Here is a 26,122-nt window from a genome sequence, read left to right on the forward strand (position 1 = left end):
TACATGGATTCTATGCTAGTATCTAGCTGTTTATTATAATAATACAAGTAATTACTCTCCGATTGAGTTGATAATAGTAATGACTGCAGCTGTTATACCAAAGGAGCCTGAATGCCACAGCGAATTAGAAGGTATTCACCGAAATAAAAACATATACAATAAACTCACTGCATGAACGCTCTTCCGGGGAGACCGTGATTTGAAACGCCGTTTTGAATCATGATTCATTTTTGTGATTCTGGCTACGAAATTCGCATGAACGCACCCTAACTTGAGGGAGAGAATCACGTTTCAAAACGCGTTTGGAATGGTGTTTGCGAACGTGGTTTGAAACGCTATTCTGGGGGTGCTGCGTTTATCTAACCATCATGCAATCGCGATTCGAGTGTTGTCACTGCGCAGCTACTTTGTTCGATCCGGGAAGTAAAGGTCAACTGCGAACCAGCAAACATGCTTCATCAGTCACACACAAATAAAGGGTAGAGAGCACAACCGGAAACAGCTGGGATTTGACCTTGAGATATAAACGCGTTTCAAAACGGCACTGCTTTAGGCTGCGTTCATGCGAAACTAGAATTGCGTTTCTAAACACGTTTAGTCGCTAAACGTGTTTAGTTGCGTTGCGTTCATGCGATTTTTCCATTTAAACGCGTTTCAAAACGCCGATCTGAAACGCGGAAAAAGGGGCGTTTTGAATCATGATTCTGCCAGAATCACGATCGCAGAAACCGCATGAACGCAACCGTGATTTCAATCATGATTCTATGACGTCATTGTGCGTTGTGCGCATGCGTGTCTCGAGTAGTATCCCACAGCTTCTTGCTCTGTTCGCGCGCTTGTGTACGTCTTATGAATCGTGTGTTTCGGTACCATACTTGCACTTATTTGTTTACATCAACGCCATACACCGATTCTATGCTAGTATCTAACGTTAGCTGTGTAAAATAATACATGTAATTACTCTCCGATTGAGTTGATAAAAGTAATGGCTGCAGCGCTGTGTCTACCTAAGGAAACAATTGGAGAGACGAAGAATTAGGATTATTCCCTTCTGTGGGAAGAGCCAAAATGTTACACCTTAGTACTGGAAAGTATTCACCGAAATTAAAACGTAAAGGCCTATAATAAACTGACTGATCAGTTGGCATTTAGGAGGTCTGGCTCGAGTTGCAGAAACTGCGCAGTGCGCTGCGCAATGGCAAAGGATGAGCAGAGCCAGAATCAGCGTTGCGAAAGCCCGCATGAACGCTTTTCCGCTGAGACCGTGATTTGAAACGCCGTTTTGAATCATGATTCATGTTTGTGATTCTGGCTACGAAATTCGCATGAACGCGGCCTTACTCACAGAACGGCGATCGTGGTCTCAAACGCGTTTCAAAACGCCGCGCCGTTTCTAAACGCGTTTAAAAACACGGTTGCGTTTATCTAGCCCCTGAAAATGCCTCAAATGCGTTTAGGATCGTGATTCTGCCTCAAAAATTTTTTAGATATTGTTAAACTTATCGAAATTGAACAGAGGAAGCTTCCCGCAATAGTAAATAGCATGGCTGACGAGATCACTGTGAACTTATTAGACAGGCTGACAGCTATGGAGATTCCTGGCGGACGGTATAATCTCGTCTTCTATTGAATAACGGAGCTCTGAATAAACAAGTGGTTCAGGTTCGACAGCGTAACGTTTCTTTGCATCAGCCCATCCGACGCCGCCATTTTGATGGCCAACGCCCATCGGCTCTCTTGCCGCTGTGTGTCTATACGAACTAAATTTCATATAACATACGGTATTCGTTTACCAATCTCTTGTTGACCTGTTGTTTTTTTCAAAGGTAGTGAAACTCACGTAAAATGTTGACAATATGCTATCATCAACTTACAACTGAGAAAGAACTCAAACATGATTGTGGAGGTGGAGGAAGGTTTCATCTTGATGTTGTGTTTTTTTTTTTTTTTGCATGGGGACGGAGGGGTCGGCCTCATAGGGGTGGTTGCGGGGTGTGGAAATGTTGGGGAGTGGGGCGATTTAGGTGCTTTGTGTCGTGTGGGTATGGGCGGCTCTCCGTTCAGTTTGAACCCAGGGATCCGCCCGTTTCTTTTTTTTTTATCTCCCGGGCTTTTCCTCGAGCCTGTTCTCAGTGTATATTGAGAGTGGTGCGTTTTCCCGTGTCTCTCTCTGCGAATGAGGTCTGTCTGTGCCCGGATATAATTGAGAAGGGTGATACTTGTGTTTGAGACGGGTGGAGAGCTGCTCGGCACCTGCGTCGTGCATGGGTTGCCGGTATGTCTTGCTCTTTGTGCTTTTGCATTGTGTTGCTTTCTTGCGTGTCCGATTTCTTGATAGTTTGCCACTAGACTAGCTTGGTCCCCAGGGAGTTACGAGAGAATCGAACACCACGGTTGATTTCTTTTTCCTTTGAAGACTTTTTCTAGTCTCCCTAATTGCGGCAAAGTAGTGGAGACTATCCCCCCCCCCCCGAAGTCTAGACGTCTCCGCGACCTTGCCGCGAGCCATGGCGACCTACCAGTGGAGATGTGGTGACGTCACGGAGAGGTCTTCTTGAATGAGAAGACGTCTCGGAAACGTAGCGACTTTCGTAACGTCTTTTGTGAATAAGCTGTCATCTGGTCTGAAGACGTCACTTACGAAGAACTGTTCACAAGATCCGATGTGTGTAAGTGATTGTGTGCCTACTTCGCACAGAATAGTCATGCACAATGGCTGTGAAATATCACACAGTGAGAGCTCTAGGAAGTTTCAGCGTTTCAGGTGCAGCGCAGATGAACGCTTTATCAACTATTCATGAATCTTAATGAAAATTTAATTCGGGGACGTTTCGATCATCATATGATACAATCACTTGAAGTGATCTGAATTATTTTTGCGTCGGAAGAAGCTTGAATCATTCTAGTAGCGTAATAGATTTTTCGTATATTGATGTGATTCATTTCAGTGAATATCAACATTTTTCAAAGAAAGAATGAAGCTACATTGCATAAGAAATGGCACGCCCCCTAAAAACACAACAACACCCTATAACAACAGTTACGGCATCGAATTAGTTTTTATTGCAACATGATTGTTGCAATATGAGGGCAGGATATGACTTCATGTCGATTTACGTTCTTTTCGGAGCATGTCACTTTACTCTATGAGAAAGATTAGTTTGCAGTGAGCATATTGAACTTTATTTATGTGATTCTAAGTGTTATTTTTGGACTGGTGCTGCACTGTTTCAAAGACTTCTTGGGAGAAACTACACGATGTACAGGTTGGTTGGATCCACGTGCTTTCGGATATAAATGTCATCTGACGTGTTGGTGTAAATAGGATGATAAACGATTATTCTGATCAATATTTTCGTCATACAACAAGGGCAAACATTATAAGCAATGTAAGGACATACAACTGGTTGAATTATACACATATTTTAATGCGCAATAACTGTGCATTTCACCTACAAAAATAAACGCAGTTTCCACCAATCTTTCTACTCAAGGTCTGCAAAAACATAAATCTAGCAGGTCGATTTATTCTCACTAGTGATTGTTATAACGACGTGAAACAAACGGTAGCAAACAATCACAATTATTTGTAGGCAACTATTGCCTAACATAAAAAGGACACTCACTGTTGCGTTTCCTGCAGAGGATCCTCTTCATTATCTCCGTTCCATTACGGACATCTATGCCATCAGCAAGAGCTTCATTCAAGGCAGGTGCGTAAACGTTATATACGGCGTCATACAGATAGGCTGCCTCAATAGGAGTCTGAGAAGCGGGGAGATGAAACAAAAAGAAAAGATCATTTCTTTTTTGCTGATAAAACGAATAAAATTTTAAATTGAGAAAAAATCACTGCAGCAGTACTCTCAAAGCTCCTGTGGGAATCCATCAGGTAGGCGACCATAGGCTAAGTGACAACTTCAGATTTTAGGCCTACCTTTGTTTTATCGTCCGACCAATATTTTGTTGTTGGTCTACCCTATTTCGAGGGTGCTAATCCGGATGTGGGTGATACAACTCTTACCTCATTGAGGGTTGTAAAATATTTAATATGGCTGCTAAAAGGACAGCCAAAAAAAGTAAATTCACCTTTATTTCGTTAAAAAATGTTAAAAAATGGGGAAAAATATGGCTTCACCTTATTTTGAGAGTGCTCAATCCGGACTCTGGTGGTGCAGCTCTTGCACCCTTGAGGGTTTTGAGATATTCAAGGTGGCCGCAAAAAAGGCAACCAAAATCTGAGATTCCTGTTTGTGTATCACCTTATAAATGGTGAAAATGAATAAAAAAGATGACTTTAATACATTTTTAAGGGTTCTGCGACCTTGAGGTTTTTTTTTTTGACATTTAAAATGACCACCAAAATCTGAAATTCCTCTATATATCCTCACAAGTTCTGAGCAAATAGTGCTGTTAAGAGATTCGGGAGATCAAACCAAGGGCGATAACGAATAATCTATAATTTCAGTCTAGAAGTTCATCTGAATGGGTACTTCATCCGAATATGGTGCTCAACTTTTGATCTCACTACATATTATTTACCTTCGGAATTTTCAACTGTTAACTCTACAACCGTCACTTTCTAGCGTGGCGGTATAAACTTCCTAAACTCTATGACGCGCTTATGAATCGTCACGTGATCAAAATGAAGACGGGTCATTCCGCAGAAGACGTCTGTAGCGTTGACGGCTGAAAATTCCGAATATAAATAGCGAGTGTTGAGACTAATTCTTAAACACCAAATTCAGTTTGTATTCTATATGCATTTCAGCTGAGGGAATTTGTCAAATCAGCCAAAATGGTATCCACAATGGCCGCCACAACGGTAATCTGTACCCAGTAATGCATGTCTCGTAGGATATTTTCACGCGTATTGAAAAGCTTGATATTAACATGCTCTTTGAGAGATGAACACAAAGAAATAAATAATTATTTTATTGTGCTAAGAAACATAAACATAAAAAAGACTGCAAAAAAGATGAAAACATAGAAGCAAAGATGGCTCCAAGGATGTGGTGTTTCCCTGCATTGGCTACTTTGCTTGTGTGACACATGCAAAAAAGAGTATCTTTAAAAAACTAGTCATTGACGACTAGGTAACAGATCAGTCAACATTCCACGGTTGTGGAAATTTGAATAAAGTTTTTCGGACTCCGTATAACTAAAAAATTGAAAGACATTCCTGCTTGTATTAGCACTTTGTACAAAATACTCTTTTAAACGAGTAGATTTCCCTGAAGTTGCAAACGGCCAAAATCAACCTTCTTTGGTTCATGCTGTTTTGTCCCAGCTTCCGTATGTTTGGTCCTTGTCCCTCTATCAACATGCATAAGCAAGAGCTTTCAACACATGATATTTATCTTATTCATAATGCTCGTGATCATTGGACAGTAATGTGCATTTGAGTTTTGTTGCAGATTTTGGCCCCGACCACAATATCAGAATTTGTTCACATATTCCTCCTTGTGCACAGCAATCTGCACTATTTGCTCACCATAATCCGGTAAGTCAGTCAGAACTTTGCAGCTATTTTTGTATGCCTCTTTGGCGCCATCAAAGTGTTGGTCATCTTTGTGCTATCAGGTCGTCTCTTTGAAAAAAGCAAATTTAAACCCAACTCTATCCTGCTGTCAAATGGTGTGCTAGCAATGAACCTTGCAAGACGACCAAAATGTAGTTGAATAATTGCATGATTATCATCTTTTGTTTTCTCTGCACGCAGAAGTGCTGAACACTCACCATCAATAGGCAGGACTTTCTCATTTTAATCATGATGCGATAGTGGTGAAGAGAAGGTTACTGAGACTACCGAGGATAAATCGTCTTAATCCATGAACGCTCACATTGGTTTGTTAGCTAATAATATTGGCGGTCATGTAGACATTGTTTACGACGCCAGTCAGGCTTTTATTTTTCAAACTTTATTTTCGTTCTTTTTTTCGCAAATGTATACGAGTGGTTGGAGAAAATACAGGTAACACGTCGTTAGAAACAACAATATCAGGTGGTAGTTAGTATTCCAGTACTGTCAAATATTATGATTATGCAGTATGCTTTAGGAATAACATATGTATCAATACACAGTGGTCATAATTGGAACCATTTCTAATGATATAATCAGAATATACCACATGTTTCATAAGAATACAATCATTTACACCAGCAGGTTACACAATTTACACGAGCCAAAATAGTATAACTTCATATCTTGGGAGCCATTTTGGTGGCCATTTCAAAAGCCATTTGGGTATCTTACTGGCAAAAAATGAAATAATCAATCATATCTTTGTGTTCGTCACTGTCAGCCTTTGATCTCTCACGAGGTTAGAGCCTCTCCATCGTTGTAATCACAGGGGAAACATTTCCTGTTTGATGATACCCGTTCTGATTATTTGCAAGTAAAGGGGCAATACGCTGCACACGCAGCGAACAGTCCTGATTGATCTGAATGATCGTACATGTTCGGTTCTGCGTGTGCGAGCTGCCGGAGGCGGAGGCTGGAATGGAACCTGGCTGCAGCTGCACCGGACCCGCTGTGCATTTGTCAGTGGGCAGAAAAATCTATGAAACTCTGAAGGGACATAGCAAAAATAATCATGTCAACGAAATTTGAGTCGAAATTCACAAATGATTCTCAAATAATTGTGAAATCAGGTGTGAGTTTCTTCAATTTGTGTCCCTCTACAAATTAAATTTGATAAGATCGCAACTGCTGATCTGTAAATTAACAAACATGTCGGAAAAAAGGAACCAGTGGGACTCAAACCTGTCATGTACTGCTTTCCGGGCAGCGACACTAACACCAGGCGGTCCCTGGTTGCCAGCAGTGACACGATGAACATGGAACAAATTAATACCCAAGCTCCGAAAATCAGACATTGTTATGTTAAGTAGTCCAAAGCGGACAAGGCATATTAAATGAAAGAAAGATATTATTCAGAGGGGTGAAGATTCAGGTGTGAGTTTCTTCAATTTGTAGATGACAGGTTCGAGTCCCCTGTTTCCTTTTTTTCCGACATGTACGTTAATTTACAGATCAACAGTTGCGATCTTAACAAATTTAATTTGTAGGAGACAAATTGAAGAAACTCACACCTGAACCTTCACCCCTCTGATTAATATCTTTCTTTCATTTAATTGTGAATTATCTGTGAATTCATCGAAAATTCACAAAAAATTCTCAAATAATATTCAAAAAATAGACAATTTATTCACACTGACTTGTGAATATATTGACAAATAGTGATTGGCAAATTTTTCACAAAGAAACGAGCGACAGTGAAGAACCGTACCTTATCGGTCTGGCCTCTTAATCACTTTGCTTTTGCGCTCATGTAATGTTAACGGCCGTTACACAACTCACCTTGTGTGGAGCGGTGAAATTTCCATAGTTAAATTCAAACGGGGGCTGCCTCAGATTGTCGAAGACTGCAACTTTAAAAGCTTCATAGCTCGGGTCGGTGGCCGGTGACAGATAGAGCGCGAGCATCGACCGGTAATACATGATGACTTCGGGTGATGGTTCCCGCCAGTAGGGTTCTGCCGTAAGTTCAAGTTGCAATGAAGTGATAGACTATTTTTACATCAGTTTCTTTTTTGTTTTGTTTTTAAAAAGCCTTCAAATACTTTTCATGAGTTCAATATTTTAGGAAAACAGAAACGCCCAAGTTACTGAAACGTGTATGTGGATTTGCCCCAATATGTCCCAAAATATAGACGATGTCTATAAAATTACACTTTAATGCGGAGGCACTGTCTCAAAGTGGATAAAAATCTTGACTCTCAATCGGAGGTCCCGCGTTCGAATGCCACCAAGTGCCTACGTCCTTTAACAAGACGTCTTTACCAACCAACCTCTCGACTCAGATGTATACATGGGTACCTAGCAACCTAGCATTCACATATTACACACAATCCCCTCTTTCAGCCACCATGACACCCAAACCCTGCCAGACAAGCACCATCGCACTCAGATCAACCTTCCCAGTATATCACATGATTCCTCCTCATCCCACCTCATACACCCACAACAAAACCCAAGCAGGTGACCAAACTATAAAGTATAGTTATAATATGCTTGTTTATTTCTGTTTGCCATTTTCCCTTATATATGTCCATTATATAAAATGATATACTAGGTGTTTCAAAAAACATTTCCCACCTTTGATCATTAATAGTTCAAAAACTATTCATTCGATAAAACTGACATTGATATGAGTAATAGCTGAATAGTGTACAATTTTGTTGAAGGTAATTTGAATGTAAAAGCATAAATCAGTTTTATTTAATCTAAGATTGATTTTGAAGTAAGGTTTCAGATTTTGGTCAAATTGTAACCCTCTGTACAAAAATTGAACTTTGCACAGGAACCAAAGATGTGCATGAGAGTGTGTCCTGACAATGGCCCTGAACAATGGACATGCCTGAACCACCTGTTGACTAGGCGTCAGTCTCGCGCTCCCAGGCACATGAATGCTTAATCAATCATTCATATGGATTGCCCTGGGCACTGCTACTCTGAATTCATGCACGGTAAAGGGTAAAATGCATGCACATGGAAAAAGTAAGCACATGTTTACATGTGCTTGCAAACACCACATTTCATTCCAGCTGGCAATCATTTTCAATTTTTTGTTCATATATCATGAAATTGGGGATATAAATAAGCATGAATGATTTAAAGTTCTTCATTTTAATACAACTGTCTACTAATAGTCTGACAAATTTGTCGCTTTTTCCATAAAAAGAGATCATTTTTGGTAAAGAGTTCAGCAACATTTTTCATTGGGGCGATTTGTTTCAAAGTAGATCTAGCTAAGGCTCCATATGTGACCGTGCACCACAAAACAAACTAAAAGTCGCCAGACATGAATGTTTAGTTAAGACCATATTCTGAAAAAGCAGACTGTAAGCTTTAAAATGATGTATAACTCAAATCAAATGGACTCTCCTAACCTATCTGAATATTGGAAAGAAAGCACAAACTCAGGAAAAGTGTGAACTGAGAAAAGAGGCCCTGAAGTACAGTGTCTATTCAAGTGCTTAATCTTTACCAAACCGTGCCGGCTGAATGGGATGAGAGATGAATGGGACAAAAAACAGGAAGTAAACCACCAGAGTAACAACAATGAAGGGATTATCTGATTACACTGAAATTAAGCATGCCTCATTAACACATTCTGTCCATAATCAATGTCAACGTTCAAAGCAGTATAACTATCCTTTCAAAAGTTATTAGAGTTGAAAGTGAAGAGTGTGTACAAAGTTTTTCAGAAATGAAAAAGGGACTCTAAAGACACACCTAATCACACTATTAAACCAAAAATATTCGAGATAAACAGCTAAAAAAAAACACTTTCCCGCCTGTTTTATGATACCAAATTTTAGCATAATGTAAAAGAAGACCTGCTCTTTCAGAACATATGAAAAAGTCAAGATCGGCTAGGTTGACCCATTTCACTTATTTTCAGTCCTCACGCAAAATCAGTGTGTGCGACTTTATGTTCGTTTTGTGGTGCACGGTCACATATACACAAGTGTATACTCTAATTGATTTTCTTTGCTTCCTGTCACCATGTTTACGACAGAACAGAAGGTATTCATTGTAATTTCGTTTTTCAGAAGTAGGGAGAGCACTGTCGCGACTCAACGACAGTATCGACAGGCGTTTGACTTTACACAGATACTGCCAGAGGCTGAATAAAGACTAGTTGTGATAGTGGAATTTCTCATGAATAAATAATGAAGCATTCAAACCCTGGCCATTGTTCAGGACCATTGTCAGGGTGTTAACCACACACTCCCATACACACCCATTGACCCCTGTGCAAAGTGAAAGTTTTGTACAGAGGATTGAAAATAGAGCAAAATCTGGAACCTAACTGTGAAATTAATCATGGATTTCATGAAACTGATTTATGCTTTCGTATTTAAACCACCTCCAACAAAATTGTACAACTATTCAGCTATCACTCATATAAATGACAGTGTTATCTGATATACAGTTTTTGAAATATTAAGAATCAAAAGTGGGAAATGCTTTTTGAAACACCTAGTACAATGTACAGTATATGAACATGTCTCAGTATGCCCATTATATTCATGTTTATTTACAATAACTATATATCCGCTGTGTTATGTCTTGCAATTGACAAATATACTACCAAATATGTCCTGAAGCCTCTAGCCTTTTGGCAAGGCCTCGTGGTTGAAAAAGAGACCAACTGCGAGAGAACGGGTGAGCGCGAGACCGAGCGGCGCAGCCGCGAGGCCTTGTGAAACCTGACATGAATTTCTTATCTTGAGTGCTGTTTCTCGCCGATTCTGCTACCAAAAAGGTAGCGGCCAGTCAGCGACCGCATTGCTCTCTACGCCGTCGCATCTAATGAATACGCATAAGCATGCATGTCTGCGGCTCGCTCATATACCGTAATCTGTATCCAGCCTGCGTTGCCTGCCTGCGGTAGCTGCCTGCATTGCCAGCGTTGACACGTCCTCATTAGCATACCAACTGTGATCTGACTCATGAATATATGAATGATTTATACTCGCCTTTGTCGGGAGGCGGTAGGGAAAAAAAAAAACCGCCCAGGTTTCAAAAGGCCTCGTGGCTGCGCCACTCGGTCTCGCGTTCACCCGTTTCTCGCAGTGCTCAGTGTGGCGAGTTAGTCTCAATCTTCAGCCACGAGGCCTTGTCAAAAGGCTATGAAGCCTCTAGCTCATGCTGAAATCACACTCAATTCATCATGTTCATTACTCCATATGGTTTATGCTCAAGAATTCTATTCCATGTTTGTATGAACAGACAATAAAGCTGAGGAAGAGTTAAGGTGGAAAGCTCTTACTACCCAGCTGGCATCGTGCAACATCTATAGTCTTCTTTGTCACAATTATATCATCCTTTCTAGATGACAAAAGCGTTTGTAAAATATCAGCATCATACCACTATATATATATATATGTATAAACATGTTGCGAATTCACGTATTGGCTCCAATTTAACGAAGAATAAACCGGTAATGCAATATTTCGCCAATATAGAGTTTATTGAGCAACTCAAATTTTCGGTGGCTTCCATCCACCTTCTTCAGGAGTCTCGACGCGGAATGTCAATGTCAAAACATAAATTGAACATTAAGAGCGCGCACTCATATATACAGAATTGGTTGCTATGAGAGTGCGTACCCTTTACAATGATGTTGCCATGTAGACGCAATGTAGTCAAGGCACCCCACGCATAAGGAGGAGGACATTGACAAGCTTATTACGTAACAATGGTGTTCAATTACTTTGTATTAACACAAGTTATGATATCGACATACTATGTACTCATCAACGTACCAGGTTACAAAAATAAGTTAAAGAGCGCTCCAGCAATTAAATTGTTTCATGTTGTGATATCGACACATGTAATCATAAGTTACAAAAATAGGTTGAATAGCGCTCAAACAATTAAATGACTCAGAATACAATAATCATCGGTAGGAAGAAGTCGATATAATAATTCCTCTTAAGAAACATTTCAGTGTCTCACTGAAATCTAAACAGATTTGAACATACAAGACAGTGTGAAATTGATTGTATCATACAAATGAGAATTAGGATGACAGTGTGAATCCATCTATAGAAAATAATACAAAGTAAGAGTAAATTGATTATTAAGATGGAGACATGAAATCATAATATTCGCTTTAATTCATCATAATCTCAGACATGTCAGACAGAATAATCCACTAATTTCTCTAAACACCAGTGATAGTGAAACAGTTATCAATTAAATATCTTATAATCCTCGACATGACATATTCTTCTCTTTAACGGAAGAATGAGTAACCATTTAAAATGGATAAATCCCTGTTCAACCCTTCACCTTGAAAGCTCTTACTCTTTACGATTACTCGTAACTCGGCGAGTTTTCTTTCCTCTGCTGATGTGTAACCTCCTCCGAAAATGCACACTCTGACACATCAGGTTACACATCAGCAGAGGAAAGAAAACTCGCCGAGTTACGAGTAATCGTAAAGAGTAAGAGCTTTCAAGGTGAAGGGTTGAACAGGGATTTATCCATTTTAAACGGTTACTCATTCTTCCGTTAAAGAGAAGAATATGTCATGTCGAGGATTATAAGATATTTAATTGATAACTGTTTCACTATCACTGGTGTTTAGAGAAATTAGTGGGTTATTCTGTCTGACATGTCTGAGATTATTATGAATTAAAGCGAATATTATGATTTCATGTCTCCATCTTAATAATCAATTTACTCTTACTTTGTATTATTTTCTATAGATGGATTCACACTGTCATCCTAATTCTCATTTGTATGATACAATCAATTTCACACTGTCTTGTATGTTCAAATCTGTTTAGATTTCAGTGAGACACTGAAATGTTTCTTAAGAGGAATTATTATATCGACTTCTTCCTACCGATGATTATTGTATTCTGAGTCATTTAATTGTTTGAGCGCTATTCAACCTATTTTTGTAACTTATGATTACATGTGTCGATATCACAGCATGAAACAATTTAATTGCTGGAGCGCTCTTTAACTTATTTTTGTAACCTATGGTACGTTGATGAGTACATAGTATGTCGATATCATAACTTGTGTTAATACAAAGTAATTGAACACCATTGTTACGTAATAAGCTTGTCAATGTCCTCCTCCTTATGCGTGGGGTGCCTTGACTACATTGCGTCTACATGGCAACATCATTGTAAAGGGTACGCACTCTCATAGCAACCAATTCTGTGTATATGAGTGCCCGCTCTTAATGTTCAATTTATGTTTTGACATTGACATTCCGCGTCGAGACTCCTGAAGAAGGTGTATGTATATGTATATGTATATATATATATATATATATATATATATATTTCCTCGGAACAGGCGGACTCCACGTTATCTAAACTGTTTTTTGTTTTGTTGTTGATCGGTAATATAATGACTTAAAAGTAAATTTTAAATTTGTAATGATGTATGTATTTACTGTATTGTGAGTATAAATCATGCTTGTATAATTGTGCATATATTGAAACTTGTATTCATTTATATGTGTATATGAACATGAATATATATGTATGTATGTATGTAGATATTCCTTTGTGTATATTCCTTTGTGCCCATATGCCAACAAAAAGAATTTCCTAAATGGACAATAAATGAATCTAAATCTGAATATATATATACGCGTATACACACTAGGTCTTTAAAAATTCCCACATTTTATCCTTAATAGTCCTAAAACTATGTATCAGATAATACTGACATTGATATGACCAATAGCTGAATAGTGTACATTTTTTTTTGGAGGTAGTTTAGAAATGAAAGCATAAATCAGTTTCATTAAATTCCAGATTAATTTTTAAGTTAGGGTTCAGATTTTGCTCTATTTTCAACCCTCTGTACAAAACTTTATCTGTGCACAGGGGTGTATGGGTAACACCCAGACAATGGTTCTAGACAGATTATAAAAATAATGATAATACTAACAAGAACAATGTTGATAACAATATACTTTCATTTCATTTCATTTCATTTCATTTTATTTACTTCAGGACGGCATTTACAATTTTAAATTCAGCCAAAAGGGCTATTCTGCTCATGTCCGCGCATCATATTCAACAATGTAAACTATGTAGAAATAATACCACTCATCCCTTTGGTCCATGTTAATTCAAATTCAAATTCAAATTCAAATTTTATTTCATTTTTTTCAACAGAATGTACCAAAAAATATGTGAATTTTGACATCCGTGTCGCTGAAAATATACACAGCAACCCAAGGATAACAGCATGTTCATGTTTATAATATGACCAGTACAAAAAAGAGACAAACAATTCATAAATTTTAAAAGTGCCAAACACAGTGAAAAAGTCACAAGGCGTATCAAGAGGTCTACATTACCCGATCCACGGTACCCCCCACCAAAAATAGATGAATAAAAAATAAAGATAACCCCAATAGAAGAAATAAGTGTTCTGCAGCTTTTATGTAAAAGGCTGTATAGAAATGATAATTTTATTGACCGCCTACAATAATTTCTATTGGATGTTCTAGGGAAAATCATTGTATATTATTGTTTATCGTTAACCAGGAGAAGAGCTGAGGGAGAGAGAGAGAGAGAGGGCTCTTAAGCTGTGAGCAATCTCATGCATATCAAACACCATGGTAAGATTTAACTCCCTATCATTAAGTCATTAGTTTGCTCGCATTTTGGATAATAAAGGAAATTTCTTCATCTATATTTCGTCTTAGGAGGGAATGATACTTCTAAATGTCGTAATGAGGTCCGAAGTACTTCTTTTACCCTGTATGCCTCGATAAAAAGGAGAAAATGAAAGGAAGGCAGATATCTCTCCATCGAGGGTCACGTAAAAATACGCGCGCTATCGATCGCTTTGCTTCCTAAAATGGCGCCGGAACCTGCCCATGAGCGTACTACGCAAAATCGAGAGAGTAGACCCTCTATACTCTGAGGTATACACTTTCCATGCGAATCGCACATGAAAGATGTTACTTGGAGGGTTTTTTTTTTTTGGCAAATCAAAGCAGTTTTAGTGTGATATGTTCCGATTTCTACAGTACGTTTGGGAAATCAAAGCCTTCGAAAGGGACCACAATACCAGTTTCATAAAATCATTTGATGTTAAACTAGGAACAAGGAAGAAAATTTCATACGTGTTCTGGCTTACTTTTTTTAGCAATTGACAGTGCAACCCGACGAGCGCGGCCGGGTTCGTTATCAGTTGCGCGCCGTGGTATGGGGACGCTTACGCACAGCTGATAGCACCAACACTACGTTCACAGCCAGGTTCACAGCAGCACCTGAATTGAAGTGTGCTGTGTTTTTGGAAGGCAGGTGAGAGTCTTGCGCAAGAGTAACGTCCTTTTTTTTCCGGATTAATTCATAACAGCGGTAAGCCAAACATTATTCAGGAATAGATTAGGCCAATATCTTCCACTAGAGCTGATTCAGTAAGGCTGAAATGCTCTTTTCAGGGCGATTTTAGCAGAAAATTTACTGATCGCGCCGTAATATGTAGTAGATCATAGAATCGTAGTGCTCAAGTGATACGAGAGGATTTGTCTCTACTATCCTGGGCTGGCCATGTTTTTTTACAATTCCAACGTTAGATTAGAAGCCCAACGAGAAGTGACTCGTAATAACCATGATAGTGGTACTGCACGCGGGAACTGCTGATGTGAATCCGAGCGTTTTCCACTTTTCTACGGTGCGCCTATTTTTCGGAAGGAACTTATCTTTTTGCTACTAATATACATGTATGTGTACATACTAGTATATATATATATATATATATATATATATATATACATATATATATATATACCGGGTGTCCCTCCCCCTCAAAAAAAAAAAAAAAAAAAAAAAAACCGGAACGGTGGATTTTCAGTACCTTCCGTTCTAAAAGTGATTTTTTTTGACATCATTAGAAAGAGCATCTTCCGCAGAAGACAATGATACCAAAATCATTAAATTTGGTTGAGAATTCTGTAAATGCAGTCATTTTCAAATTTCGCTGGATTTTTGCGACGTATGAGCGAAGAATTTGGGTGCAACACGCGTTCCATACGGTGTATTGTGTAAGCCCGTTGATCCATATAAACAAAAGATACATCTTTCACATTGCTCATCAGATGTTTGTGACGCCAGATAGATACCCCTACTATTCGTGTGAAAAGTCGATGCAAAAATTGAAGTCGGTAAAAAGTGTCGGATCCCCCCCCCCCCCCTCATCACCTTTTGGGGACTTCCTCCACCATAATGCTGGCGGCGGACAGGAAAAAACTGTTTGTGTGTGTGTGTGTGTGTGTGTGTATGAGTGTGTGTCTCTGTGTGTGTCTCTCTGTGTGTGTGTGTGGGTGTGTGTGTTTGCGTGTGTGTGTAGGTGTGTGTGTTTGTGTGTGCATGTGTGTAGTGTGTGTGTGTTAGTGTGTGTGTGCGTGTGTGTGTGCGCGTGTGTGTGTGTGTGCGGTGCGTTCAATGCCCCAGTACGAGTAGGCCCTATTCGACACGCTTTGTGTAAACTTGTGACTGCAACACCGTTATTGTACCCGGGACTCCCGTGCATTGTGTTTGCATGGGAAGGCCACTGATTATGTAAAATAAAAGAGCACACGTTCTCAATGATGTCACGTCTAAACGATGCTACGTACGCCGAAGTGCACCAAAATCGGATTTCGCCAACCAAGTTTGAATTTGAATATTCTATGCAAGTTTATCAAAAGGTAACAAAAATAAGATTGTGAACATTTAGTTCAAATTCGTAATAATGATATCTTTTGAGGTCATGCAATTTGCCGGAAAAGCCATATTCTTTAAGGATAGTTGCCTAAATCACATGGCTAAAAATTATTGATAGAATAAAAAGTTACTTTGAATATAAAAAATAAACCTGAAATTATCTCATTGATTAATGTAACCTTTTTGACTTTAGCACTAAATTTTAGGCAATCACTCTTGTCATAATGTAAGCTTTCCGCTCGTATTCAGGTTATCTGTTACTGTTTGCGACTTTTAAAGATATAGGCCTAACCATATTTTTTTGATGATGTTTTCTCCGTTTTAAAGTAAAATTGTCAGCGCATCGTCAGCTGTTCATTGTTATACCTGCTATGCCTAAAGCGAGGAGACAAAAGAAACAATTGAGCGAACCGGAACTCTCTGCAGCGAAGTCTGTTTGTATGAGGAAAACGGCTTTGCACGTTTTCAGGGGTTTCATTCTGGCCTGCGCCCAGTGTGAAAGCTGCATCTTTTGTTGACATGGATCAACGGGCTTACACGATACACCGTATGGAACGCGTGTCGCACCCAAATTATTCGCTCATACGTCGCAAAAATCCAGCGAAATTTGAAAATAATTGCATTTACAGAAACAAGCGTAAAATAAAAAATAACTGAACCAAATTCAATGATTTTGGTATTACTGTCTTCTGCGAAAGATGCTCTTTCTAATGATGTCAAAAAATATCACTTTTAGAACGCAAGGTACTGAAAATCCACAATCCGGCTTTTTTTTGGAACACCCGGTATATATATACAGTGTATATATAAACACTAAACAAAAAATAAGTTCCCCCTAAAACCAGTGGCGTATCTAGGGAAAACGGCGCCCGGGGCAAGCGCGAAAATTGCGCCCCTAATTTCTGAAAAAGACTAGTGTTCAACCCCAACCCCATCCCGGTAGGGACTTTAAGCAAAGTCCACATGATATGCTTTTCAAGCCCTTGAAGGGGGTCTTTTGAGGGTGATTTAAATGAAATGAATTTTGATAAATTTTGGCGAGCGCAGCGAGCGAGCCGAAAATTTGTGTATTTCAGCTGACAAAACATGGAATTCTTGTCATTTTTTGCTTATCAAATCTTACAATTCTAATCAAGATAGTGACTGTCTTATAGATAACGATTTATCTATACCAACAAACTGAGTACTTTAAAAAAATATTCTAAATCAGGGGGGCATTTCATGAAGCATTTTGTCCGACAACTTGTCGGACAAAATTTGCTTTCAGCCAATCAGAAGCAAGGATTTCAGTAGCTTTTAACAGTTTGTCAGACGAAATATCCGACAAATTGCTTCATGAAATGCCCCCCCCCATGTACGCACGAGTGAGCCGAAATTTGTATATTTCCGCGTTATCATCACGTTTTGTTCTTATCTCCTTTTTGTTTTGATAAATTTTGGCGAGCGACACGAGCGAGCGCAGCGAGCGAGCCGAAAATTTTTGTATTTCAGCTTACAAAACATGGAACTCTTGTCATTTTGTGCTTATCATATCTTACAATTCTAATCAAGATACAATGTATAGTGACGGCCTTATAGATAACGATTTTTACCAACAAACTGAAGACTTGAAAAAATACTCTAAATTAGTACGAGCGAGTGAGCCGAAATTTGTATATTTCCGCGTCATCATCACGTTTTGTTCTTATCTCCTTTTTGTTTTGATAAATTTTGGCGAGCGAGCGCAGCGAGCGATCCGAAAATTTTTGTATTTCAGCTTACAAAACATGGAACTCTTGTCATTTTTTGCTTATCAAATCTTACAATTCTAATCAAGATATAGTGACGGCCTTATAGATAACGATTTTTACCAACAAACTGAGTTCTTGAAGAAATACTCTAAATTAGTACGAGCGAGTGAGCCGAAATTTGTATATTTCCACGTCATCATTACGTTCTATTCTTATCTTGTTTGATTTTTTTGGCCCCCCCGTATGTTCGAAACCGTTGGCGCCTTCTTTTGATCCAATTGGCGATCGCTTCAGAACGAAATAAATTGCAGCCGCTGCTCCGTGAAACATTTTGCCTGCTAAATATAGAATGACATGTGTGAACACAATAGACATTGTCATTTTGTCCGCGTCATCACATTTTGTTCTTACCTTCTTCTTCTATATACAATTTAGAGAGCGAGCGCAGCGAGCGAGCCGAAAATTGTTGTACAATATTTCAGCTTACATAACATGGAATTCTCGTGTGAACACAATAAACATTGTCATTTTGTCCGAGTCATTGTTATGTTTTGTTTTTAGCTTTTTTGACTTGGTTTTCTGCCCCCCCCCCACCATTCTCCCCCCCTTTCCGGTGAGTTTCTTCTTCTTCTTCTTCTTCTCCTTTTCTTTTTTCTTCGTTTTGTTTTTTGCGCCCCCAAGAAGTGGCGCCCGGGGCACGTGCCCCCCTTGCCCCCCCCCCTAGATACGCCACTGCCTAAAACAAATCGCTGCAATTCCTGAATCAGAAAGCTTTGAGGAAATCTGAACACAGGGTCATCTAGCTGTACTTCCAAGCTACATTTCATGTGGAATTCAGTGAATATCGTGGGGTCACGCTTAAGTGAGCATGCCCAAAAGACAAAATGGTCACTTTTTGAAGTCCACAAGCCCTATTTCGTAACTTAGATTCAATGATATCAGAACAAATTTTCATTTTCCAACGTAAGAAGGCATGCAACGTACAATTTATGTGCTTCCTGTCAAACTACATGACTTGTGGCAAAAATTTCCCGGTTGAGTGACCACGGGGTAAAAATTGCCGAAATGAGAGTTAGGACATATTTCCCATGGTACATTTATTCCAATAGATGGGATTTATGTTTTGGAAAGCTAAAAACGATTTTTGCACACAATATGTGTCAATTCACGGTTGAATGAGCACATTATAAAACGAACAAAAAATCATATTGATATTATGCTCTAAGTAGTGCTTTGATTTTGTGCACTCGAATCAAGGTGTCACGCTTCAATGAGCACGTGGGGCTGGACAACCCTTTTACCCTATGAATGGATTAAATTCAGGTCCTGTGTAGTGTAGATTTCAAAATTATTTGTGGGGAATTAGTCATTTCATTTTGATAAACATTCCGCTGTGTTATCCTTCGGTGAGCACAAGGAATGTGCCTATTATAAGATTTTGTAAGGATTTGAAACTCACACTAGGAACGGTTTTGGTGGTAAATTCTTGCTTTTTGGTGATCTCAATTCATGGAGGCCTATCCAGTAACTCACTGTAGCACAATAATAAGTGCTAAATTTCAGCATCAGTTTTCACCATTATCAAAAATATGTTCTTACAGTACATGTATAGGGAAGGAGATGTTTGATATAACATCGACCCTTTAATTTTACTTTACAATTCAATTTAAAAGGAATTTCAAGCAGTGCATGCACATTTGATATTTAGTAATCAGATTTCCTTGCTTCATTCAGTGATTTCTTTTTATTCTATACCTTGTATTCACAAGTCAAAATCACATTCAACAAAAAGGAAAAGCGTCTTGTCTTGCATTGTTGCAAGCGAGTGTCAATTTTGTGTGAGACAGATTATTCTTTATGAAATTTCAAACGAATTGAATTCCTAAGGTTTTCGAAATTCCTCTTGTTTATAAAGAAGTTTAATATGTAGTATGTGGATGCAGATACAATGCATTACCAAGTCTGCATTATTGTCAGAATTATCACATACAAAGTCAGCCAAAATGTAGAAAAAAAAATCTTCCCTAAGAGCAATGCCAACAAGCATTTGACAATATTTGATTCAGCAGTGCAGGAGAGAATGATTTCTCCTCGGTAATTTACATAATAACCAACATGAAGCTGTGAGCTTAAAGCCCCAGTCACATATAAAAACGGATCTTGATCCGGGGAGTTCCGGGATAGTTTTGCACCGGGTGGAGCGTCAACGAGCGTTGATGACTGTACACACGGTATCAACACGGCAGCACACGAATGAGGCCGGACCAGCACGACATCAACACGGCATCCACACGGTGCTTACAAGGACCTCAACGAACCATACCGGACCCATCCGGCAACTACACGGTCTATGCCGGCAGAGCACGGCGTCTACACGGAGCATAAGGGCGTCTACACCGACCAACAAGGCAGCGACATGTACCACGCCGGCAGACGAAAATCTACCAAAAGAAGCAAGCTGATTTTGGATTTCTTGTCGTGTAGTTCCGTGTAGCTGCCTTGATGATCCGTGACTGCCAAGGATACTCACGGTGCCTACACGATCCTTCCAGGCAGCCATATGGACCTTCACGGCAACTACGCGGCAGGCACAAGGACTATCCCGGGTTGCTCTGCCAACACGGTAGCATGACGCCGGATGTTTTTGACCTCTGAAAACTGCCGTGTTGGCCTCCCGGACCTACACGATCGATCCGAACCTCCAAAGACCTACACGGATGCCTAAGGCGTCTACATGGATCTCTTCCCTGATCACCCCGGATCAGATCCGGGGTGATCCGGCATGTATATGTGACCGTGCATCACAAAACGAACAAAAAGTCGCACACACTGATTTTGCATGAGGACTGAAAATAAGTGAAATGGGTCAACCTAGCCGATCTTGACTTTTTCATTTGTTCTGAAAGAGCAAGTATTCTTCTACATTATGCTAAAATTTGGGATCATAAAGCGGGCAGGAAAATGTGTTTTTAAGGCGGTTTATTTCGAACATAGTGTGATTTGGTGTGTCTTCAGAGTCCCCTTTTCATTTCTGAAAAACCTCGTACACACTCTTCAGTTTCAACTCTAATAACTTTTGAAAGGATAATACTACTGCTTTGAAAGTTGGCATTAATTATGAACAGAATGTGTTAATGAGGCATGCTCAATTTCAGTTTAATCTGATAATCCCTTCATCGTTGTTACCCCAATGGTCTACTTCCTGTTTTTTGTCCCATTCATCGCACAGCCGGCACGGCTTGGTAAAGATTAAGCGATTGAATAGACACTGTACTTCAGAGCCTGTTTTCTCAGTTCACACATTTCCTGAGTTTGTGCTTTCTTGTCAATATTAAGATAGGTTAGGAGAGTCCATTTGATTCGAGTTTTACACCATTTTAAAGCTTAAAGTCTGCTCTTTCAGAATCTGGTCTTAACCCAAAATTCATGTCTGGCGACTTTATGTTTGTTTTGTGGTGCAGGGTCACATATGTGACTGGGGCGTTACAGACCGTGTAGGTCCGTGTAGCTGCCTTGATGATTCTTGACGGTCCTTGATGTGAAAACAAAATACGTCACGGACTGCCAAGGATACTCACGGCACCTACACGATCCTTCCAGACAGCCACATGGATCTTCACGGCAACTTCACGGCAGCCACAAGGACCACCTCGGATTGCTCTGCCAACACAACAGTCCAAGGATGACGCTTGATGTTTTTGACCTCCAAAAACTGTCGTGTTGGCCTCATTCTAACGCCCCAGTCATATATACATGCTGAATCTAATCCGGGGTGATCCGGCATGTATATGTGACTTGGGCTTTAAGTGACGAGAACGAGACGAAGATTGATGAAAATCCAAAATCAGCTTGCTTTTTTGATAAATTTTCGTCTGCCGGCGTTGTACGTGTAGTCACCTTGTTGGTCCGTGGAGCCGCCGTGTTGGTCCTTGTAGACACCGTGCTCTGCCGGCATGACCGAGTGGATCCGGCATGGTCCGTGGAGATCCGTTGAAGCGCCGTTTGGACGCCGTATAGATACCTTGCTGCTCCGGCCTCATCCGTGTAGTTGTTGAGTTGATACCGTGTGTACAGTCATCAACGCTCGTCGACGCTCCACCCTGGGCAAACTATCCCGGAACTCCCTGGATCAGCGCTTTGTATCCAGTGGAAAAGGCGCTCTAAAAATGTCTACTAGTATTATTATATTATCGTCAACGCCGGCATGATCCGAGGATCACCCTGTAGATGCTTGAGCCTCCGTGTTTGTATGTGACTGGGGCTTTAAGGTTTTGAGGTTAATATAAAATCTTATTGAATTTATGACGTCCTAAATATCTGCATTATTATTATTATTATTATCATTATTATTATTTTTATTATTATCATTATTATTATTATTCATTCATTTATTTGGCATTTCAACATAAAACATTACACATTTCACATAAAACAGAAAGATTGTGGTGATTCAAGGTGAATACTGCTGCTTGCCAGGGGAGGAAAAGGGAAACTTAATCACCGAGGCTCGAGGCCTTCCTCCCCGACATCAACATGGAAATGACTTCACATTGCACAATATTATTTGAAACCAGCGTAGAAGATGTGTTTACTGACGTACCTCCTAGAAGAAGCTGAAGGGTCTCCTCGTCGTAGTTCTCCGAGTTGGCCCAAATAACCATATATTCTCCATTTTCTAGCAGGCCATGAATCATCATCTCTCGAAGAAACTCATATATTTCAAATAACTCACCAATAAAGATATAGACTGTGAAAAGAAGAGAGAGAGAGAGAGAAAAAACAACAAAGAAGGTTAATACAGACAAACCTGATGCACTCTATATTTTCACAATAAAATGAGCTCTTTATCAGTTCAAGCAAATACCCTGTGAAGGATAACGCCGAAATACCCTATAGAGGATAACACGGGATGACCGAGCGAGCTCGCCGAACCTGGCTCAGTGCCAAGCGAATCGCCCTCACGTGTAAAGTCTATGGCAACCGACAAAACCGCTTCGACTTAAAGGGTGTGTACAGTTCTGGTCGAGGTGAAGATTTAGCTTTTAACGTTTTGTGAGATATTCAGAAACCACTCTATGAGATGTCAAAGAGCATGCAGTTCTAAGGGGTATCAAAAGTTTATTCGATGAAAATCGGTGTTGAAATGGCTGAGATATCCAAAAACAAGGTGAAACAAAGAGATACTAATAAAGTTGGGGCATGTCGCCTTTTATTATTAGTACTTTTTTGGATATCTCAGCCATTTGAAAACCAATTTTCATCAAATAAACGTTGAATCCTTCTTAAAATGATATGCTCTTTCATATTTCATAAGAGGCTTTTCATTATCTCACTTAGGAGTGTTCAAAACATGAATCCCTACCTCAACCAGTACTGTACAGTCCCTTTAAACACACACACAGTATTTTTTTGCTCACCGCGAATTGTGCTCACTTTCCCTCAGAGTAAAGATCATTAGTCTTTACTTTCGTAGACCCTTTTGCAGGATAATCCGGGGTGAGCAAAATTCACACGCTCTCTGTCATAGCACGACACGTTCGAAAATTTTGTCCACTTAGCCTTATTCAATCCGGTTTGCATTTGTCAGGCTATCGCTACTGGAACTGAGAAAAACGCGCACACACCGCTTGCCTACGTATACGCAGTTAGCCCACGTGGAATGGCCGACGATCGTATTGCTCTCTGACTCGCCTTGCTTGCTTGGCCGCCGCTTTCGTGGGCCAATGCTCGCTGCTGTGAGAAGGAACCTAACTCATCCCACATTGATATACATGAAATCAAAACTGTAAATTTTTAGAAATACATTGTGTAGGATGACACCGATGCTTACCTCTTTATAGTACGATCTTCCGGGGACATTAGAAGATGTGTCAACGCAGGTAATCAGAAAAATCAAAATGTGAATTGATCACGTCCCTGCGTCGATCTTGGGAAAGTGCTGTGACATCGAAAAGATTTATTACCCTGGCCGTTCTGGCAGTCTCGGTCGGCAGTGTCTGTTGTAGAAAATCACTGCGAAACACATACAAGTCGTACCATGCAGGTTCATTGGGAAGGGGTGGGGGAGTGATGTTGTTTTTGTGTTCGTATCTTAATTTCTTAGCCGGGTTTCCTCGATACCAGTGAGCTGCCAGTGAGATCATGAATGATTAGCACGGTACAGTTTGTCCCTGTGCACTAAATCAGGCATAGTTATAATCTCTTTCCACCTCCCTGAATTATGGATTATACAATGCCATGAATGCATCAACAGAATTTTTTGGAGGACCAAGTAGGCATTTTGTGTTATATCTGCTTGGGACTGTGGGAGAATTATAACTGAAAATAGTTCCAACTTCCATTTGAGAGGGGGACTGTGTATTTTGTTTTGTTTTGTTTGTGTGTGTGTGTGTGTGTGTGTGTGTGTGTGCGTGTGTGTGTGTGTGGTATCATCCTGCAACGACTATGTGCACTTAGTGTAGCTTAGATTAGTTTCGATTTATGCAAACTGTCAAAACCATCTTATAGCGATGTGCGAAGACTGTGTGTGGAAATCCCCGGCCGCTGGTATGTGACGCTGTGACTTATCGCCTGCATGTGGGTGTATACAAACGGCGCGAACTGTGTGAATGATGGGTACACAAGACCACCCAGATCATGGTCAGCGTGCAGCGCTCGCACGAGCCTGCAAAATCCGCAACATTTTGAGTCATAAATCGGAACGTCCGGCAACAAGAATAGCGATAACGATCGCAACGCTTCGTTAAGCCGCTGAATAGCCCTGAGAGGGTATAATTCAGTTTTATCCCTGATAGGGTACTTGCTTGGACTGTTTACGTTAGCAGTGAATCTCTAATGACTGTCCGTGTGTACTTTCAACCGTCTATGATATTTACATACGCACAATGACCTACCAATTTCGAAGCTCTCTTAGATCTATAGTTAGGTTTGATTGGTGGTTGGCTAGTTCTTCAGCATAGTGAGACATGAGGGCCCTCTACCTCCCTTAGCTTATATTTCTTTTCCTCCTTTCCTATTCTTTTGTTTTACTTGAACATCCAGTTGCCCAACGCTTAAAAGCTATTACTGCTCTGGTGGCAAAACTGGCGAAGGAGCTTGGGAAGACCAAAACATCACCGATACCATTGCGTGGTGCATAAACACAGATCTCTGAAGTGCTGGACAATGCGTAAAACCCACGTGATCTCGTATGGGTGGCAACTGGGTTAAATGTTGAATCTCTCTCCTCTGTCTTTTCTCTGCCCTTTTTGTATCAATGATCGGGGTGAGAGGAGTAGCGACCCTCACATGTATTAAGCTTTGAATAAAACCACAAATACAAACACCCAAGAAAATCCTATACTTTCAGCGGCGGGAGTCTACAGGTGACTTCATGCTGTGAGACTTTACCCGCGTTCGCCAGGAGGACATTATGATGGCCCACCCTCAAACTTTTCAAAGAAGGGTACGACCGACAGGTGCAAGAAACCCATGGCAACGTTGAAATGTAAGCAGCCCCTCAAGATAGTCACGTTAAACATCCAAACATGAGGGTGCAATGAGGACTCTGGACAGAAGACGCGAGGAGCTGGCTTGGAATATGAAGAAGCAGTGTGTTGAAGTGATTATATGGCATCATGGAACGCAAGCTAGTGCATAGATGAAATCGGGAAGATGACATCAACTGCTGTAGCGTTTGTCATGGATATGAACTTAACATGACATTAGCATGACGGAGTACAATGCCAGCAGCAACAGGAGGAACAGGCCTGTCACATAGATTTTTAAGGGGGGGGGGGGAGTGAGGGTTTCAAATCGGAATAGGTTTGGGAGGCCTAGCCGTACATTCAACAAGATATATATATATATATATATATATATATACATATATATTATATTATTTTTTTTGGGGGGGGGGGGGGGGTGGTGGTCTAGAATGGTCTACAGTGGGGGAAGGGATATCCCACCTCCTCAAGACGGACCTTTTGCATTTTCAGAAATGAAATTTAATGATTTCGAGTACACTTTCGGTGCAATGCTGGAATAAAACACGTAAGAAAAAAAAAACAAACAAAAAAATAACGAAAGCAAACAAACAAACAATTGCAACTAAAATCTTTAATAGTTTCGTGAATTTTTCGAGA

General features: G+C 40.0%; 1 protein-coding gene across 2 annotated transcripts in view; it reads right to left on the reverse strand.

Moving 5' to 3' along the window:
* The window catches only part of LOC139730740 (speract receptor-like), a 533,152-nt gene that overhangs the window by 278,783 nt on the left and 228,247 nt on the right, over positions 1-26,122 (reverse strand). For both annotated transcript variants that reach the window (XM_071641605.1, XM_071641604.1), the window contains 3 exons: positions 22,600-22,746; positions 7,364-7,539; positions 3,627-3,765 (listed from right to left, as the gene is read on the reverse strand). In XM_071641605.1, coding sequence (XP_071497706.1) covers positions 3,627-3,765; positions 7,364-7,539; positions 22,600-22,746 — 462 coding nt within the window. The remainder of the gene's footprint in view (positions 1-3,626; positions 3,766-7,363; positions 7,540-22,599; positions 22,747-26,122) is intronic.

The sequence above is a fragment of the Diadema antillarum genome, unplaced genomic scaffold (genome assembly GCF_040938485.1).
Source record: "Diadema antillarum isolate AM-2024a unplaced genomic scaffold, OU_Dant_1.0 seq00000331_RagTag, whole genome shotgun sequence".
Classification (NCBI taxonomy): Eukaryota; Metazoa; Echinodermata; class Echinoidea; order Diadematoida; family Diadematidae; genus Diadema; species Diadema antillarum.